This window comes from Leucoraja erinacea, chromosome 26 (genome assembly GCF_028641065.1).
Source record: "Leucoraja erinacea ecotype New England chromosome 26, Leri_hhj_1, whole genome shotgun sequence".
NCBI lineage: Eukaryota > Metazoa > Chordata > Chondrichthyes > Rajiformes > Rajidae > Leucoraja > Leucoraja erinaceus.
Genome location: NC_073402.1, coordinates 30,907,462 through 30,926,743, shown reverse-complemented (window position 1 = coordinate 30,926,743; position 19,282 = coordinate 30,907,462). Strand labels below are relative to the sequence as shown.

The following is a 19,282-nucleotide window of genomic DNA, read 5'->3' as shown; positions in this document are numbered from 1 at the left end:
GAGTTCCTTGCTGCTTATTTGTGCAAGATGAGGTAACAATGGGTGTTCACCTCAAGCTGTTTTGCTGCATTTAAATGCAGAATAACTGAAGTTTATGAGGATATTATGCCACAAATATTCATATACCTGCAGGCAAACAAATTATAATTGCAAATTAATCACCTTAAAATATTTTCTTATATAAATGTGGAACTGTTCCAGGCCAGTTATGGGGCTTTTACTTCAATTGGACTTTACCCAGTCTATTGCAGCATATGATATGGTTTTGTTATGTTGGTCAGCATGGGACAGTTTGGCTGAATGGCCTGTTTCTATGCTGCTTGACTCTGTAACTTGATTTCATGCAACGTACAAGCTGGGATCGTACAACGTTCCCAACCTCCTGAACTGTGAGAAACTCCACGTGCTGGAGAATACACAGGCCGGCACGGTGGTGCAGCGGTAGAGTTGCTGCCTCACAGCGCCAGAGACCCGGGTTCCATCCCGACTACGGGTGCTGTCTGTACGGAGTTTGTACCTTCTCCCCGTGACCTGCGTGTGTTTTCCCCGGTTTCCTCCCACATTACAAAGACGTACAGGTTTGCAGGCTAATTGGCTTGGCAAAAATTGTACATTGTCCCGAGTGTGTGTAGGATAGTGTTAACGTGCGGGGATTGCTAGTCGGCACGGACTCGGTGGGCCGAAGGGCCTATTTCTGCGCTGTATCTCTAAACTAAACTAAATTAAACTGGGGGCAATTTACGAAAGCCTACAAATTAACCGACAAACCTGAACGTCTTTGGAGTGTGGGAGGAAACCGGAGCACCCGGAGAAAACCCACGCAGGTCACGGGGAGAACGTGCAAACTCCGTACAGACAGCACCCGTAGCCGGGATGGAACCCGGGTCTCTGGCGCTGTGAGGCAGCAACTCTACCGCTGCGCCACCGTGCCGCCGACTCTATGACAGAAGGAATCTTTGAGGAGAGTGTGAGTGTGAGAGTGAGTGTGAGAGTGAGTGTGTGAGTGTGAGAGTGAGTGTGAGAGTGTGTGAGAGAGTGCGAGTGAGTGAGAGTGAGTGTGAGTGAGTGTGAAAGTGAGAGCAAGAGTGAGAGTGAGTGTGTGAGTGAGTGAGTGTGAGAGTTAGTGAGTGTGAGTGTGAGAGTGAGTGTGGAGTTTTGTGGGTGAACCGGACACTCCGAGTTTCCGAGTTTGCAATACGCGGTGAATGTTTGGAGCCGGGAATATTGAACGCATTTCTCCAGCAACAGCCTTGCAATCACCTCAGTGCACATGGAGACACTGTAGAGGCTGTTTATACACATGGGGAGGATTGGAAAATGCCTTTGGCTCATTCCTGAGATACTTCTGAGTGTATACACCATGACTCGAACAAGCCGGCTGTCTGCTAACTGCCAAAACATACACAAAACAAAGTTGTTCCATGAAAAATGGTAAAAGAGCTGGAATTGTAAAGATTAGATGTGTAGGAAGGAACTGCAGGTGCTGGTTTAAAGCGAAGATAGACACAAAATGTTCGAGTAACTCAGCGGGACAGGCAGCGTCTCTGGTGAGAAGGAATGGTGACGTTTCGGGTCGAGACCCTTTTCTACAGGGCTTCTTCAATCCGTTACTCTAGCTTTTTGTGTCTATCTTTGATTCTTCCTGCAGCACCTCACACAGCTGTGAGTTCAGACTAAAGAAGAGTCTCGACCCGAAAAGTCACCCATTCCTTTTCTCAGAGATGCTGCCTGTCCCGCTGAGTTACTCCGGCTTTTTGTGTCTGCCTCCTTCAAGATTCAAGAGAGTTTATTGTCATGTGTCCCTGATAGGACAATGAAATTCTTGCTTTGCTTCAGCACAACATAGAAACATAGAAATTAGGTGCAGGAGTAGGCCATTCGGCCCTTCGAGCCTGCACCGCCATTCAATATGATCATGGCTGATCATCCAACTCAGTATCCCGTACCTGCCTTCTCTCCATACCCCCTGATCCCCTTAGCCACAAGGGCCACATCTAACTCCCTCTTAAATATAGCCAATGAATTGGAAAACTACCCTCTGTGGCAGAGAGTTCCAGAGATTCACCACTCTTCTGAGTGAAAAAAAGTCCTTCTCATCAGAACATAGTAGGCATGAATACAGAACAGATCAGTGTGTCCATGATATAAATATATACACACACATGAATAAATAAACTGGTAAAGGGCAAATAACTGATAATGGGCTATTAATGTTCAGAGTTTTGTCAGAGCCGAGTTTAATAGCCTGATGGCTGTGGGGAAGTAGCTATTCCTGAACCTGGTCATTGCAGTCTTCAGGCTCCTGTACCTTCTACCTGAAGGTAGCGGGGAGATGAGTGGTGTGGCCAGGATGGTGTGGGTCCTTGATGATACTTCCAGCCTTTTTGAGGCAGCGACTGCGATAGACCCCCTCCTTGAAGTTAACGTTGCGAAATGCACCACAAACTCATTGATGACAAAACCGTTGTGGTTTTCCCACCGTGACACCAGGAATCTTTTCTTTAAAGAAGTGATTGACGTGAATGTGGCGGTCACGGTGGAGCAGCGGGTAGAGTCGCTGCCGCACAGCGTCAGAGACCCGGGTTCGATCCCGACTACGGGCGCTGTCTGTACGGAGTTTGTACCTTCTCCCCGTGACCTGCGTGGGATTTTCTCCAGGTGCTCCGGTTTCCTCTCACACTCCAAAGACGTGCAGGTTGGTCGGTCAACAGGCTCTGCTAAAAATTGTAAATTTCCCCCAGTGTGTGTAGGATGGCGTTAGTGTGCGGGGGTCGCTGGTCAGCACGGACTCAGTGGGCCGAAGGGCCTGTTTCCACACTATTGTTTAAGAGGGAACTGCAGATGCTGGAAAATCGAAGGTACACACAAATGCTGGAGAAACTCAGCGGGTGCAGCAGCATCTATGGAGCGAGGGTTTCGGCCCGAAACGTTGCCTATTTCCTTCGCTCCATAGATGCTGCTGCACCCGCTGAGTTTCTCCAGCAATTTTTGTCTACCTTTGTTTCCACACTGTATCACAAAACTATACTATTTTTTAAATAATTTTTACCAAAGCCAATTAACATCTTTGGTGTGTGGGAGGAAACCTGAGCACCCGGAGCAAACCCACGCGGTCAAGAGAGACAAGAGTGTTTTATTGTCATATATCCCAGATAGAACAATGCCTTTCTTACTTCTAGTAGCCATGGTATTTATATCTGGTGGCAGTGTTGTGTATCTAGTGGCCATGATGTGTATCTATAACCATATAACAATGACAGCACGGAAACAGGCCATCTCGGCCCTTCTAGTCCGTGCCGAACAACTTACTCCCACCTAGTCCCATCTACCTGCACTCAGACCATTACCCTCCATTCCTTTCCCGTTCATATACCTATCCAATTCATTTTTAAATGATAAAATCGAACCTGCTTCCACTGGGAGCTCATTCCACACAGCTAACACTCTCTGAGTAAAGAAGATCCCCCTCATGTTACCCCTAAACTTCTGTCCCTTAATTCTGAAGTCATGTCCCCTTGTTTGAATCTTCCCTATTCTCAAAGGGAAAAGCTTGTCCACATCAACTCTGTCTATCCCTCTCATCATTTTAAAGACCTCTATCAAGTCCACCCCTTAACCTTCTGCGCTCCAGAGAATAAAGACCTAACTTATTCAACCTATCTCTGTAACTTAATTGTTGAAACCCAGGCAACATTCTAGTAAATCTCCTCTGCACTCTCTCTATTTTGTTGACATCCTTCCTATAATTGGGCGACCAAAATTGTACACCATACTCCAGAATTGGTCTCACCAATGCCTTGTACAGGCATTGGTGAGACCAGTTCTGGAGTATGGTGTACAATTTTGGTGGCCATGGTGTGTATCTGGTGGCCCTATATTTGTGGCTAGTGGCCATATTTCATGGCTAGTGGCCTTGGCATGCCTGTAGTGGCCATGGTCCATGGCTTGTGGCTGAGGCAGCGCCCCGTGTCGGTAGTGGGGTACAGAATCGTCCGGAGGGGTGCGGGGTTTTTGCGTGCAAGTTGGCCTTTAACGTGTCTCCCGGTTTATTGTTTGCCCGTAGCCGTCATTCCCAAGAGCCTGCCGGTGTCGGCGGAGGAGGAATCTGAGAAGCAGAGCATGCAGGTGCTGGTGAAGGGCGTGTCGGACACGCTGGCCGGACACCGTGGCCGCAAGCCCGGCCGGAAACGCAGCCGGACGGGACAGGCGGGCGACGGCAAGGCGGAGACGCAAAGCAGCCCCGTCCCTCCGGCCGCCAAACCCCTGGAGCCGCTGAAACTCCCAAAGAAGAGAGGTCCGAAACCTGGCAGTAAGGTGGGTGAGGAGGAGGAGGAGGAGGAGAGTCGGGGTCTGAGGAAGGGTCTCCACCCCAAACGTCACCCATTCCTTCCCCCCAGAGATGCTGCCTGTCCCGCTGAGTTACTCCGGCATTTCTGGACCAGGAAGGAGGCCAGTTCATTGGCTATATTTAAGAGGGAGTTAGATGTGGCCCTTGTGGCTAAGGGGATCAGGGGGTATGGAGAGAAAGCAGGTACGGGATACTGAGTTGGATGATCAGCCATGATCATATTGAATGGCGGTGCAGGCTCGAAGGGCCGAATGGCCTACTCCTGCACCTAATTTCTATGTTTCTATGTTTCTAAGCTGGGTTGGGTTAGACAACCCTCCACGTTCAACTACCAGCTCATACACAGGCAGCATCTCCGGGGAGAAACATAGACAATAGGTGCAGGAGGAGGCCATTCGGCCCTTCGAGCCAGCACCGCCATTCATTGTGATCATGGCTGATCATCCCCTATCAATAACTCCACTAGCCCCTAGAGCTCTATCTAACTCTCTCTTAAATCCATCCAGTGACTTGGCCTCCACTGCCCTCTGTGGCAGGGAATTCCATAAATTCACAACTCCCTGGGTGAAAACATTTTGTCTCACCTCAGTCTTAAATGGCCTCCCCTTTATTCTAAGACTGTGTGTGGCCCCTGGTTCTGGACTCGCCTAACATTGGGAACATTTTTCCTGCATCTAGCTTGTCCATAATTTTATATAGAGAAGGAACGGGCGACGCTTCGGGTCGGGACCCTTTGCCAGACCGATGGTCAGGGGAAAGGGAGAGGAGAGATATTGGCGGTGATATGGAGAGATACAGAACAGATGAAAGAAAGATATACAAAAGCAGTAATGATGATAACGGAGACCAGGAAACGGGCCATTGTCAGCTGTGGGCCGGGTGAAAACCAGTTACAGACAACGAGATTGAACAAGACGACTTCAGAGGGTGGGGGAGGGGGAACGGAGGGAGGGGATTTGAAGTTAGAGAAGTTAATGTTGATACCGCTGGGGTGTAAGCTGCCCAAGCGAAATATGAGGTGCTGTTCCTACAATTTGCGCTTGGGCCCCACTCTGACAGTGGAGGAGGCCCAGGACAGAGAGGTCAGTGTGGGAATGGGAGGGGGAGTTGAAGTGTTTGGCAACCGGGAGATCGGGTAGGTTGAACCAAACGATCGCGCGGTTTACGTTTGGGTCTCGCCGATGTAGAAGAGTCCACATGCGTAGCCCGGTTAGACGCACCGCTGTTCACCGCTCACTGTCTCGTTCTGTCTGGCGCTTTGATCTTGCAGCGGAAACCACGAGTCATCCAGAGCCCCGTGCCGACGTCACCGACCATTAGCACCCCGGAGCCGGACACCAGCACCGTCCCCCACGATGCAGCCACCATCCCCAGCACCACCATCATGCAATCCCCAACAGGTGAGCTAACGCAGTAGCTAGCAACTGCGGCAAAGATAGACACTGGACTAACTCAGCGGGACAGGCAGCATCTCCGGAGAGAAGGAATGGGTGACGTTTCGGGTCGAGACCCTCCCTTCTTCGTCAGGGGGGAGAGGGAGACGCAGAGATAAGGAAGGGTGAGATGTGAAAACGAAAGATCAAAGTAGATGGAGATCAAGGAAAATGTAGAAGAGATCATTGTCAGCTCGGGGAAGGTGGCATAGAGAATAGGTGCAGGAGTAGGCCATTCGGCCCCTCAAACCATTCAATATGATCACGGCCGATCATCCAAAGATGAAATGTGATCGGCAGGACAGTCGGACAGCCTCCGTGCTGGGGAGAAATGAGGCAGTTTCAGGGGGGGGGCCTCATTGAAATGTACCGAATAATGAAAGGCCTGGATAGAGTGGATGTGGAGAGGATGTTTCCACTAGTGGGAGAGTCTAGGATTAGAGGGCACAGCCTCAGAATTAAAGGACGTTCCTTTAGAAAGGAGATGAGGAGGAATTTAGTTCTTCTTGCGTGTGGCGTGCACAGTCTGAAGTTGTAGGACAACTTGTTCTATTTGATCTTATTTGATTGTGCATGCCGGGTTGATTGCATTCGTCGAAACAGGGCGGACCCCGTGAAGGTTGCAATCTCCCACCCCAGGAATTTAGTTAATGGGGTTAGGAGGGATAGATGGAATGTAAGTAAGTAAGTAAGTTTATTGGCCAAGTATTCACATACAAGGAATTTGCCTTGGTGCTCCGCCCACAAGTAACAACATGACGTACAGTGACAGTTACAAATGATTCAGAAAACACTAAACATTAATAATAATAAAACATGAATGATAAAACACCATTGATCAAGCATGTGAACCAACAAAATACCAGATCCAATGGAGGCTACAGATTTTTGGCTGTTGAGTAGAGCTACTCCTCGTGGATGAAAACTGTTTTTATGTCTGGCTGTGGCAGCTTTGACAGTCCGGAGTTGCCTTCCAGAGGGAAGTGATTCAAAGAGTTTGTGGCCAGGGTGAGAGGGGGGGTCAGAGATGATCTTGCCCGCTCGCTTCCTGGCCCTTGCTGTGTACGCCGGGTTGTTGAGTAGATGGGCCGAATGGCCTGGTTCTGCTCCTATGACCTTGTGAATGTGGCTCTGGAGGGTGACGGCATTTTTCTCTGCTCTTGTGTCCACGCGCAGTGTGCGTTTACTTGAACAAGAACGGCAACGCTGGCCCGCACCTGGACAGGAAGAAGGTCCAGCAGCTGCCCGACCACTTTGGGCCGGCACGTGCGTCGGTGGTCCTCCAGCAGGCCGCGCAAGCCTGCATCGACTGCGCCTACAATCAGAAGGTGGTCTTCTCCTTCCTGAAGCAGGGGCACGGCGGGGAGGTGATATCAGGTGAGCGTGCAACTCCCCACGTCCGTCAGCTCTCTGTTGATGATGAGAAACATAGAAAATAGGTGCAGGAGTAGGCCATTCGGCCGTTCGAGCCTGCACCATTCGCCATTCAATATGATCATGGCTGATCATCCAACTCAGTAGTGCAGCAGTAGCTATGGAGTGAAGGAAATAGGCAACGTTTCGGGCCGAATCCCGAAGGGGTTCGGCCCGAAACGTTACCTATTTCCTATGCCCTAGCTTTCATAGAAACATAGAAAATAGGTGCAGGAGTAGAGGCCATTCGGCCCTTCGAGCCTGCACCATCCGCCATTCAATATGATCATGGCTGATCATCCAACTCAGTATCCCGTACCTGCCTTCTCTCCATACCCCCTGATCCCCTTAGCCACAAGGGTCACATCTAACTCCCTCTTAAATATAGCCAATGAACTGTGTGGCCTCAACTACCCTCTGTGGCAGAGAGTTCCAGAGATTCACCACTTTCTGTGTGAAAAAAGTTCTTCTCATCTCGGTTTTAAAGGATTTCCCCCTTATCCTTAAGCTGTGACCCCTTGTTCTGGACTTCCCCAACATCGGGAACAATCTTCCTGCATCTAGCCTGTCCAACCCCTTAAGAAGTTTGTAAGATAAACATGGACAAAAATGCTGGAGAAACTCAGCGGGTGGGGCAGCATCTACGGATCGAAGGAACAGGTGACATTTCAGGTCCGACTCACCCCCACATCAGTCTGAAGAAGGGTCTCGACCCGAAATGTCACCTATTCCTTTGCTCCATAGATGCTGCCTCACCCGCTGAGTTTCTCCAGCATTTTTTGTCTACCTTCAATTTTTTCCAGCATCTGCAGTTCTTTCTTAAACAATTTAATTCCCTTTCTCTGTGCTGCCTCCTCAGCTACATTTGACCACGAACAGCATACGTTAAACCTGCCGGCTGTGAACAGCGTGGTCTACGCCTTGCGCTTTCTGGAGAAACTCTGCCACAGTCTGCGGTGCGACAACCTCTTTGGGAACCAGCCGTTCAGTCAGTGCAACCCAGCCAACCACAACGTCTGTGACTACGAGAATGATCGCTTCATGCCAGGTAACAGATAGCATCCGGAGGAAGAAGAAGGGTTTCGGCCCGAAACGTTGCCTATTTCCAGAAGGGTTTCGGCCCGAAATGTTGCCTAAAGTCTACAGAGGTTTCTGTTCAGGTTTCCTAAGTGGGACAGAGGCATTAAGGAAATAGGCAACGTTTCGGGCCGAAACCCTTAAGGGTTTCGGCCCGAAACGTTGCCTATTTCCTTCGCTCCATAGATGCTGCCGCACCCGCTGAGTTTCTCCAGCACTTTTGTCCACCTACAGTGTACAGATACCTGATATGGGAATAACATTTGGTGCAAGATAAAACAAGTAAAGGCAATAGGTGCAGGAGTCGAGGCCATTCGGCCCTTCAAGCCAGCACTACCAGATTCAGATTCAGATTCAATTTTAATTGTCATTGTCAGTGTACAGTACAGAGACAACGAAAAGCATTTAGCATCTCCCTTGAAGAGCAACATAGCAAACGATTTGAATTTTAAAAAAAATAGTAAGTGTCCGGGGGGGGGGGGGGGGGGGGGGGGGGTGGTGATTGGCAGGACCCGAGGTAGCGTTGTTGAGTAGAGTGACAGCCGCCGGAAAGAAGCTGTTCCTTCCATACAATGTGATCATGGCTGATCATCCACAGTCAGTACCTTCTCCCCGAAACCCCAACTCTGCTATCGATCAAGGATAGTCAGAGGGTCACCAAAGAGGTAGATAGCTGCAGAGGGTAGTTGAGGCCAGTTCATTGGCTATATTTAAGAGGGAGTTAGATGTGGCCCTTGTGGCTAAAGGGGATCAGAGGGTATGGAGAGAAGGCAGGTACGGGATACTGAGTTGGATGATCAGCCATGATCATATTGAATGGCGGTGCAGGCTCGAAGGGCCGAATGGCCTACTCCTGCACCTAATTTCTATGTTTCTATGTTTCTATAGTAGTTCAGCACAGCTCTCTGCTTGTAGTGAGATGGTTCAGTTGCCTGATAACAGCTGGCAGTGGCCGGGGTGTGACTGGTCCTTGATGATGCTGCTGGCCTTGCCGAGGCAGCGTGAGGAGTCGATGGAAGGGAGGCTGGTCTGTGTGACGGTCTGGACTGCGTCCACAATTCTCTGTAGTTTCTCGTGGTCTTGGACGGAGCTGTTCCAAAACCGTGCTATGATGCGTCCCAAGAAAATGCGTTCTACGGCGCATCTGTAGAAGTTGGTGAGAGTTGGGGACATACAATACAATACAATACAATACAATACAAATTTATTATCATTTGAGCCCCAGTGAGACTCAAACGAAATGTTGTTTCCACAGCCATACAAACAAAGACACTGTCTTACAGACATACACATAATTAAATTCACACAAACATCCATCACAGTGAAGCCACTGTGATGGAAGGCAAGTCTTTTCTCTCCCCTGTTCTCCGTGTCTCTCCCGATGTCCAAGCCCCAGGCGGGCGATGATGAGTCCCACGGCCATTTTAGGCCGCGCGGGGCGATTTACGGCCCCGCTCCCGGTCTGAAAGTCCAAGGTTGGAACCCCCACGGGCGATGGTGAGTCCCACGGCCATGAAGCCGTGCCGGGTGATGTACTGTCCCGGTCCGGGTTGTTCCAGCCGTGACACCGGCTGGAGAAGTCGCGTTGCGGGTGCTCCGGGAAGCGGTCTCTCTCTCTCTCTCTCCTGACCCGCGAGCTCCCGATGTCCCCGGTCCACCGGACCTGCGGCTGCGTTGCTGGAGCCTCCGAGCCCCAGGAGTCGAGCCGCAGCAGCGAGTTGCCGCCGCTAACCAGCTCCCGAGGCAGGCCACCCCCCCGACGATGGTGAGTCCTTGATCCGCAGCTCCGCAGTCTCCCGAGCCCCCGGGTCGTTCAGGTTGGAGGCTGCTCCACGGTGCTAGGCCCCAACGACAGCCGAGACCCGACAGGGAAAAAGTCGGGTCTCCCGGACAGGGAAGAGATTTAAATAGTTTCCCCCCCCCCCCCCGGAGCTGTTCCACATTTAACACGTTTAAAAATACTATTAAAAAACACCAAGCACTACATTTAACTAGACAAAAAATTAAAAAAAGACAGACAGGCTGTAGGGGCCGCTGCAACGGGTGAGTCGCGCCGCCAGCACATGCCGAACTTCCTACGCCTCCTAAGGAAGTGGAGGTGTTGGTGTGCTTTCTTGGTCATCGCTTGGACATGGCTGGCCCAGGCCAAGTTGCTGGTGATATTCACTCAAAGCATTCAACCATGTCCACTTTGGGGCCGTCGATAGAAGGTGTGTAACATAGAAACATAGAAATTAGGTGCAGGAGTAGAGCCATTCGGCCCTTCGAGCCTGCACCGCCATTCAATATGATCATGGCTGATCATCCAACTCAGTATCCCGTACCTGCCTTCTCTCCATACCCTCTGATCCCCTTAGCCACAAGGGCCACATCTAACTCCCTCTTAAATATAGCCAATGAACTGTGGCCTCAACTACCCTGTGCGGCAGAGAGTTCCAGAGATTCACCACTCTCTGTGTGAAAAAAGTTCTTCTCATCTCGGTTTTAAAGGATTTCCCCCTTATCCTTAAGCTGTGACCCCTTGTCCTGGACTTCCCCAACATCGGGAGCAATCTTCCTGCATCTAGCCTGTCCAACCCCTTAAGAATTTTGTAAGTTTCTATAAGATCCCCTCTCAATCTCCTAAATTCTAGAGAGTATAAACCAAGTCTATCCAGTCTTTCTTCATAAGACAGTCCTGACATCCCAGGAATCAGTCTGGTGAACCTTCTCTGCACTCCCTCTATGGCAATAATGTCCTTCCTCAGATTTGGAGACCAAAACTGTACGCAATACTCCAGGTGTGGTCTCACCAAGACCCTGTACAACTGCAGTAGAACCTCCCTGCTCCTATACTCAAATCCTTTTGCTATGAACTCAGCAACCATAGCAACGTAACCAGCAAACTCCCAGAGAGCCAGGGAAAGGAAACTTTGCATTGTTTCAATAAACAGCTGCGCGGCACGGTGGCGCAGCGACAGAGACCAGGGTTCGATCCCGACTAGATAAAATGTTCAAGAAGGAACTGCAGATGCTGGAGAAACTCAGCGGGAGAAACTCAGCAGGTGAGGCAGCATCTATGGAGCGAAGGAAATAGGCAACGTTTTGGGCCAAAACCCTTCTTCAGACTGACTACGGTCCCGATCCCGACTACGGGTGCTGCCTGTACGGAGTTTGCACGTTCTCCCCGTGACCACGTGGGTTTTCGCTGAGATCTTCGGTTTCCTCCCACACTCCAAAGACGTGCAGGTTTGTAGGTTAATTGGCATTGGTGTAAATGTAATAATTGTCCCCAGTGCGTTCGTGTTTTGCGAGTGTAAGTGCGCGGGGATCGCTGGTCGGCACGGACTCGGTGGGCCGAAGGGCCTGTTTCCGCGCTGTATATCTGAAACTAAAGCTGTTCATCTTTCCCCAGGGAAATATGAATGGGCCGGGAGAGGTGTTCAGGGCCATGAAAGAAGGACTAAGAGGTACACATCAGATGCCCTACCCTACAGTGCTCCACTATCGCCCAAAGTGTCCAAAACTGACCAGCATCCCTGTGAAGGTAAGTTTGATGCCAATGTGAGAAGCTGGGGGGTAACCAGAGCACCCGGAGAAAACCCACGCAGGTCACGAGGAGAACATACAAACTCCACACAGACAGCACCCGTAGTCAGGATCGAACCCTGGTCTCTGGCGCTGTGAGGCAGCAACTCTATCGCTGCGCCACACCAGTTTTGATGAATACGGTTCTGATTATCAGTCAGGGGCGGCAAGGTGGCGCAGCGGTAGAGTGGCTGCCTCACAGCCCAGGAGACCCAGGTTCGATCCCGACTACGGGTGCTGTCTGAACGGAGTTTGCACGTTCTCTCCGTGACCAGCGTGGGTTTTCTCCGAGATCTTTGGTTTTCTCCCACACTCCAAAGACGTACAGGTTTGTAGGTGAATTGGTGAATGGTGAAAAATATGTAAATTGTCCCCAGTGTGTGTGTGTGTGCGTGTGTGCGTGTGTGTGTGCGTGTGTGCGTGCGTGTGTGTGTGCGTGTGTGTGTGTATGTGTGTGTGCGCGCGTGGATAGGGTGGCGTGTGTGTGTGTGTGTTGGTGGTGGCGGCCCGGAAGCGGGTCCCGCACGGTATCTCTAAACTAAACTAATGCTGGATGGTTTCTTGCCCCCAGGGGAGACATTCATCCTTGAGGACGGACACCCAGGCCCCGCGGACCACCGCCTGGACCCCATGGATTCTGCCATGAACTCCATAACGCCCACCAGCCCCATGAGTCGCAACTCCAAGGAGTTCCGATCGTACCGGTCGCTGCAACACTCGATGAGCCTCACGCAAACCGGGGCCGCCTCCTTCCACCGACACAGCTCTGGAGGTAACGTTTCACACCGCAGCCTAAAGCAGGGGCCGGCAACCTGCGGCCCCTGGGCCGGCAACCTGCGGCCCCCGGGCCGGCAACCTGCGGCCCCCAGGCCGAATGCGGCCCATCGCCCGTAATCATCCAGCCCGCCGAGCGCCGACGAGCTCTGGCCGTACCGCTTCCTGCGCAAAGCCACCGGCGCACCGTCTGTGAACACGTTTCACAAAGAACTGCAGCTGCTGTAAAATTCGACGGTAGACAAAAATGCTGGAGAAACTCAGCGGGTGAGACATGCAAGGACCGCACGAGGCTGCCTCACCCCTGCTGAGTTTCTCCAGCTGTTTTGTCTACCTTCTGCGAACGTGTGATTTGATGCCTGCCATCCCGGGGCGGGATCCATGTGTACACACGTGATAGATGTGACCCGCCATCCACTCACAGACGTGCGTCCCGGCCCCTACGCAGAACAATGCTGCCGACCAAACAGATCAGACATTACCGAAGAGAGACACAAAATGCTGGAGTAACTCAGCGGGACGGGCAGCATCTCTGGAGGGAAGGAATGGATGACGTTTCGGGTCGAGACCCTGCTTCAGACTGGATATTACCGTCCATGAAAACAATCCAGTCAGAGTCGACAGCAAAGGTACAGAGTTCAGAATAAAGAATAGAATTTCCCTCTCCCCTGACTCTCAGTGTGAAGAAGGGTCTCGACCCAAAACGTCACCCATTCCTTCTCTCCAGAGATGCTGCCTGTCCCGCTGAGTTACTCCAGCATTTTGTGTCTATCTTTGGTTTAAACCAGCATCTGCAGTTCCTTCCTGCACAGAATACAATTCTCAGCATTGTAGCATCAGCATCAGTTGCAGAGACAAAAGTCCAATGTCCGCAATGGGGTAGAGGTGAATCGGACAGTACCCCAGCTTATGGAAGGGCCGTTCAGAAGCCTGATGACAGAGGGGTAGAAGCTGTCCCTGAGTCAGCCCACCGGTTAATTCCCGGGATGGCCGGGACTGTGAACACGTTTCACAAAGAACTGCGGCTGGGCTTGTACACTCTCGACGGTAGAAGGATGAAGGGCTCTTATCGAAAACTATAGATTATTAAGGGTACCCAAAAAAGGCTGGAGAAACTCAGCGGGGTGCAGCAGCATCTATGGAGCGAAGGAAATAGGCAACGTTTCGGGCCGAAACACTTCAGGTAGGAAATAGGTAACGTTTCGTGCCGAAACCCAAGGGTCCAAACCCTTAATAATCTTGTTTAAGAAGGAACTGCAGATGCTCTTTAGATTCTGGAGTAGTTCCAGAGGATTGGCGGGTAGCAAACGTAACCCCACTTTTTAAGAAGGGAGGGAGAGAGAAAATGGGGAATTACAGACCAGTTATGCTAACATCGGTAGTGGGGAAACTGCAGAGTCAGTTATTACCGAAGATAGAGCACAAAATGCTGGTGGTGAAATCATTGGGAAAGCAGCATCTCTGGACGGAAGGTAAATCATGTGACGAATTTCGGGAATCGAGACCCTTCTAACTAGACGTGGATAGGGGAGATCCAGTGGAACGGTGTATCAGGACGACCAGCAAGTTTCGATACAGAGGTCCCAATAAGAATAGAACAAACCTCTCCCCTGGCATTGGGGGTCTCAAGATTGGTCTGGAAACCGTCAGAACTGGCTGGCAAACAGGAAGCAAAGAGTAGGAGTAAACGGGTCCTTTTCACAATGGCAGGCAGTGACTAGTGGGGTACCGCAAGGCTCAGTACTGGGACCCCAGCTATTTACAAGATATATTAATGATCTGGATGAGGGAATGAGGCAATATCTCCAAGTTTGCGGATGACAAAGCTGGGGGTCAGTGTTGGTGTGAGGAGGATGAGGAGACTGCAAGGTGACTTGTATAGGCTGGGTGAGTGGGCAAATTTTTGTCAGATGCAGTTTAATGTGGATAAATGTGAGGTTATCCATTTTGGTGGCAAAAACGAGAAAGCAGATTATTATCTAAACGGTGGCCGATTGGGAAAGGGGGAGATGCAGCGAGACGGGTGGGCTGGTACACCAGTCTGGAGCTTAGAAGGTGCAGCAGGCAGTGAAGAAAAAACATAAAGATTGTTAAGGTTTCATAAAAAGGCTTTGAGTATAGGAGGTGCAGAGGTTCTACTGCAGTTGTATAGGGTCTTGGTGAGACCACACCTGGAGTATTGCGTGCAGTTTTGGTCTCCAAATCTGAGGAAGGACATTATTGCCATAGAGGGAGTGCTGAGAAGGTTCACCAGACTGATTCCTGGGATGTCAGGACTGTCTTAAGAAGAAAGACTGGATCGACTTGGTTTATACTCTCTAGAATTTAGGAGATTTAGAGGGGAGCTTATAGAAACTTACAAAACTCTTAAGGGGTTGGACATGGCTAGAGGCAGGAAGATTGTTCCCGATGTTGGGGGAAGTCCAGAACAAGGGGTCACAGTTTAAGAATAAGGAGGAAATCCTTTAAAAACGGAGACGAGGAGACACTTTTTCTCACAGAGAGTGGTGAGTCTGTGGAACTCTCTGCCTCAGAGGGCGGTGGAGGCCGGTTCTCTGGATGCTTTCAAGAGAGAGCTAGATAGGGCTCTTAAACATAGCGGAGTCAGAGGATATGGGGAGAAGGCAGGAACGGGGTACTGATTGGGGATGATCAGCCATGATCACATTGAATGGCGGTGCAGGCTCGAAGGGCCGAATGGCCTCCTCCTGCACCTATTGTCTGTTGTCTATTGTCTGCGTGCAGTGTGGGTGGAGTTGATGGTGAGTCGAGGCCAATTTCCGCCTGTACGTCATACTTACACCGACTCGGTGGGCCGATGGGCCTGTTTCCGTGATGCATCTCGAAACTAAAACCGCAGCACCTTGAACTGTGGTCATTTTGGTTTCCATGAGTCACCTCTTCAAAGGGTAACATCAACAAGATTTTTTTTTTTTAAGTAGAAATCACAATTTCTATCGCATCACACACACTGCCTCTGGTATCAGATCAAAATGTGTTTTTAGGACGGGACCCTTCTTCGCACTGATTAGAAAATAGTTGCAGGAGGAGGCCATTCAGCCCTTCGAGCCAGCACGACCGCCATTCATTGCGATCATGGCTGATCGTCCCCTATCAATAACCCGTGCCTGCCTTCTCCCCAGATCCCTTGACTCCACTAGCCTCTAGAGCTCTATCTAACTCTCTCTTAAATCCATCCAGTGACTTGGCCTCCACTGCCCTCTGTGGCAGGGAATTCCACAAATTCACAACTCTCTGGGTGAAAAAGTTTTTTCTCACCTCAGTCTTAAATGACCTCCCCTTTAGTATAAGATTGTGTGTTGCCCCTGGTTCTGGACTCGCCCAACATTGGGAGCATTGAAGAAGGATTCTGACCAGAAGTGTCGCCAATCCTTGTCCTCCAGAGATGCTGCCTGAACCGCTGAGCCACTCCAGCACTATGTTTTTAAATAGAAATAAACCAGCATCTGCAGTTCCTCTCATCTGAAGAAGGGTCACGACCCGAAACGTTACCCATTCCTTCTCTCCAGAGATGCTGCCTGTCCCACTGAGTTACTGTAGAGATACAGCGCGGAAACAGGTCCTTCGGCCCACCTCGACCTGCTCAACCTCTCCCTGTAAAGTAGTCCAACAAACCTTCCTTTGTCTGAAGAAGTGTCTCGACCCGAAACGTCACCCCTTCCTTCTATCCACTTAACAATTGAATGGGGGAGGGGGGGAGAGCTAGAAATGAACTTGGTGTGTGGGGCAAACTCAGGTGAGTGATAGGTGGATACAGGTGAGAGGAGGGGGGGTGATTGGTGGATGCGTGGAGTAAAGGAGACAAAAGGGGGTGAGGTGAGGTGAGAAGAGGAGTGAAATATAAAGGCGAGGGGGAGGGGGGATTGGACAAGAGGGAGAGGTGAGACCTGAGCTGAGCCGTTGTCCGTCCATTCCACCCACCCATGCTTTATTTTACACCTAAATGATACAGCGCGGAAACAGGCCCTTCAGCCCATCGAGTCCACGCCGACCAGCGATCCCCGTACACTAACACCATCCTACACGCTAGGGACAATTAATTTAAATTGTTTTTTTATACCAAAGCCAATTAACCTACAAACTTGTACGTCTTCGGAGTGCGGGAGGAAACCGGAGCGCCCGGAGGAAACCCAGTGGCGGGAGGAACGTGCAAACTCAGTACAGATTCAGACAGCACCCGCGGTCAGGATGGAACCCGGGTCTCTGGCGTTGTGTGCCTGACCAGTTCATCCGGAACTTTGTGTTTTGCTCGAGATGCCGGTGGAGTCTGCAGTTCCCCCGAGACTGCTGCTATGTAATTTTTAATGTGATTTTCTTCCCCCCCTAGGCTCGGAGAGGTTTAGCGGGACTCGGGATGCTCCTCGGATGGCCAGCAGGGACCCGTCCAGCTGGGCAGTGGAGGACGTGATGCAGTTTGTTCGGGATGCCGACCCACTCTCTCTGGGCCCCCACGCTGACCTCTTCCGGAAACACGTATGTCCGCAGATCATAGAGTCGGCTAGCACGTACACAGGCCCTTCGGCCCAACCTGCCCGCACCGACCGACATGTCCCACCTGCCTGCGTTTGACCCATTTCTGTCTAAACCCGCCCTATCCATTTACCTGTCCAAATATTTATTAAATCTTTACTCAGAGAGTGGTAGCAGTGTGGAATGAGCTCCCAGTGGAAGTGGTGGAGGCAGGTTCATTGGTATCATTTAAAAATAAATTGGATAGGCATATGGATGAGAAGGGAATGGAGGGTTATGGTATGAGTGCAGGCAGGTGGGACTAAGGGAAAAAATGTTGTTCGGCACGGACTTGTAGGGCCGAAATGGCCTGTTTCCGTGCTGTAATTGTTATATGGTTATAAACATTGCGATAGTCCCAGCCTCAACCACCTCCTCCGGCAGCTTGTTCCATACACCCACCACCCTTTGTGTAAAAAAGTTAGCCTTCATGATCTTTCCCCTTTCACCTTCAACCTATGTGCTCTGATTCTTGACTCCCCGCCTATGGCCAAAAAACTCTTTGATTTCCAAGTTGTGTAACCTTGATCTAATGATGCAGCCCTTGCCTTGATAAAAAAAATATTTGGACAAGCCAACGCTATTGAATTGTCCAAATTTAGGTGTTTAATATACAAACTACCCTTACTTTCTTCCCCCCCACCCCCCCCTCCCCTCCCCCCCCTCCCCCCCCCCCTCTCTCCCCCCCCCCCTCTCCCCCTCTCCCCTCCCTCCCCCCCTCCCCCCCCCCCCCCTCTCCCCCCCCCTCTCCCCCCCCCCCCCCCCCCCCCCCCCCCCCCTCCCCCCCCTCCCCCCTCCTCCCCCCCCCTCCCCCCCTTCCCCCCCCACCTCCCCATTCCCTTCCCCCCCCCCCCCCCCCCCCCCCCCCTCTTCACTCTGCCCCCCCCATTTGTCCACTTCCACCTGTATTCCTCCCTCTGACTTCACAATACGTTCCTCTTCTCTGCCAATCGCGCACCTTTCATCTATTTATCTCCGGCCTTTGTCCACCCATTTGCCCATCAAAAAAATATACCTCACCTGGAAAAACCTATTACCTGCCAGACTTTGTCCTGCCCCTCCTCTCTCCCAGCTTTCTCCATCCACCCACCCACTCCCAACGCAACAGTCTGAAGTATGGTGGTCAAACGCCAATGTTCTACAGAGATACTGCCTGACCCGTGGAGTTACTCCAGCACACTGTCATTTTTTTCCCGTTGTAAGCCAGCACCTGCAGTTCCTTGTGTCCAGTTGCATCCTTTCCCCCTCAGGAGTTTCTCCGCACAAAGATAATATTAATTTGTGTAGAGATTGTAAAACCAACGTTCTCACAGAAAGTCAGGGTTGGTAACATTTGCAGCCCCATTGTTTATGCCGCTTGCATTAATCATATCGGCCGCATGAAAAACAGTTTGTTCAAAGAGGGTTTGTTGGAGAACTAGTTTAGTGCGGCTTGTGACATTCCTGTACGACTGCAGCCTGCTTTACATCAAGTCACAACAAGGCAGTGGGCATATCAAAGGCAAGCAAAGTTAATCCTCCCGTCTTAACGACATTGAGGAATATTGCAAATGATTTGTGGGATTTGAACGATGGCCAGAGATTTAATCGTGCGATCGTGGAGTTATATAAAGTTTTGCATCCTTTACCCCTTCGTTGCTTGGAGATGCAGCGAGCGTGGAAGGAAACAGGCCCTTCGGCCCATCGGATCCATGCCGACCACCGCTCATCCCTACACTAGTTCCACCCTACACACACTAGGGACAATTTACAGAGGGCCAATTAACCTACAAACCTACACGTCTTTGGAGTGTGGGAGGAAACCGGAGCACCCGGAGAAAACCCACACGGGTCACGGGGAGAACGTGCAAACTCCGTGGCCAGGATTGAACGGGTCTCTGGCGCTGTGAGGCAGCAGCTCTACCCGCTGCACCACCGTGCTGCCCCTGGTGATCTTCTTGATTAGCAGCTGCATTGTTGCCCCCTTCCCTCCCACCACTGCCAACAATAGACCATTGTGGGCTCCACCCTTCCTTGGTCAACTGCTACTGGCCTTGATTTGTACTGGCCTTTTTCTACCTCCAGTTTCCTCCCCTCCCCCTCTTCTTCCAGACTGAAGAAGGGCTCAGACCCATAATGTCATTCCTTCTCTCCAGAGATG

The 19,282-nt window shown here is 50.9% G+C and overlaps 1 protein-coding gene across 3 annotated transcripts in view; it reads left to right on the top strand.

Moving 5' to 3' along the window:
• Positions 1-19,282, top strand: part of LOC129709930 (polycomb protein SCMH1-like) — a 76,603-nt gene that overhangs the window by 55,337 nt on the left and 1,984 nt on the right. For 2 of the 3 annotated variants that reach the window (XM_055656622.1, XM_055656621.1), the window contains 7 exons: positions 4,064-4,314; positions 5,619-5,748; positions 6,958-7,158; positions 8,054-8,242; positions 11,666-11,797; positions 12,410-12,610; positions 16,961-17,106. In XM_055656622.1, the coding sequence (XP_055512597.1) occupies positions 4,064-4,314; positions 5,619-5,748; positions 6,958-7,158; positions 8,054-8,242; positions 11,666-11,797; positions 12,410-12,610; positions 16,961-17,106 (1,250 nt within the window). The remainder of the gene's footprint in view (positions 1-4,063; positions 4,315-5,618; positions 5,749-6,957; positions 7,159-8,053; positions 8,243-11,665; positions 11,798-12,409; positions 12,611-16,960; positions 17,107-19,282) is intronic. The other variant, XM_055656623.1, reaches the window with a different exon arrangement.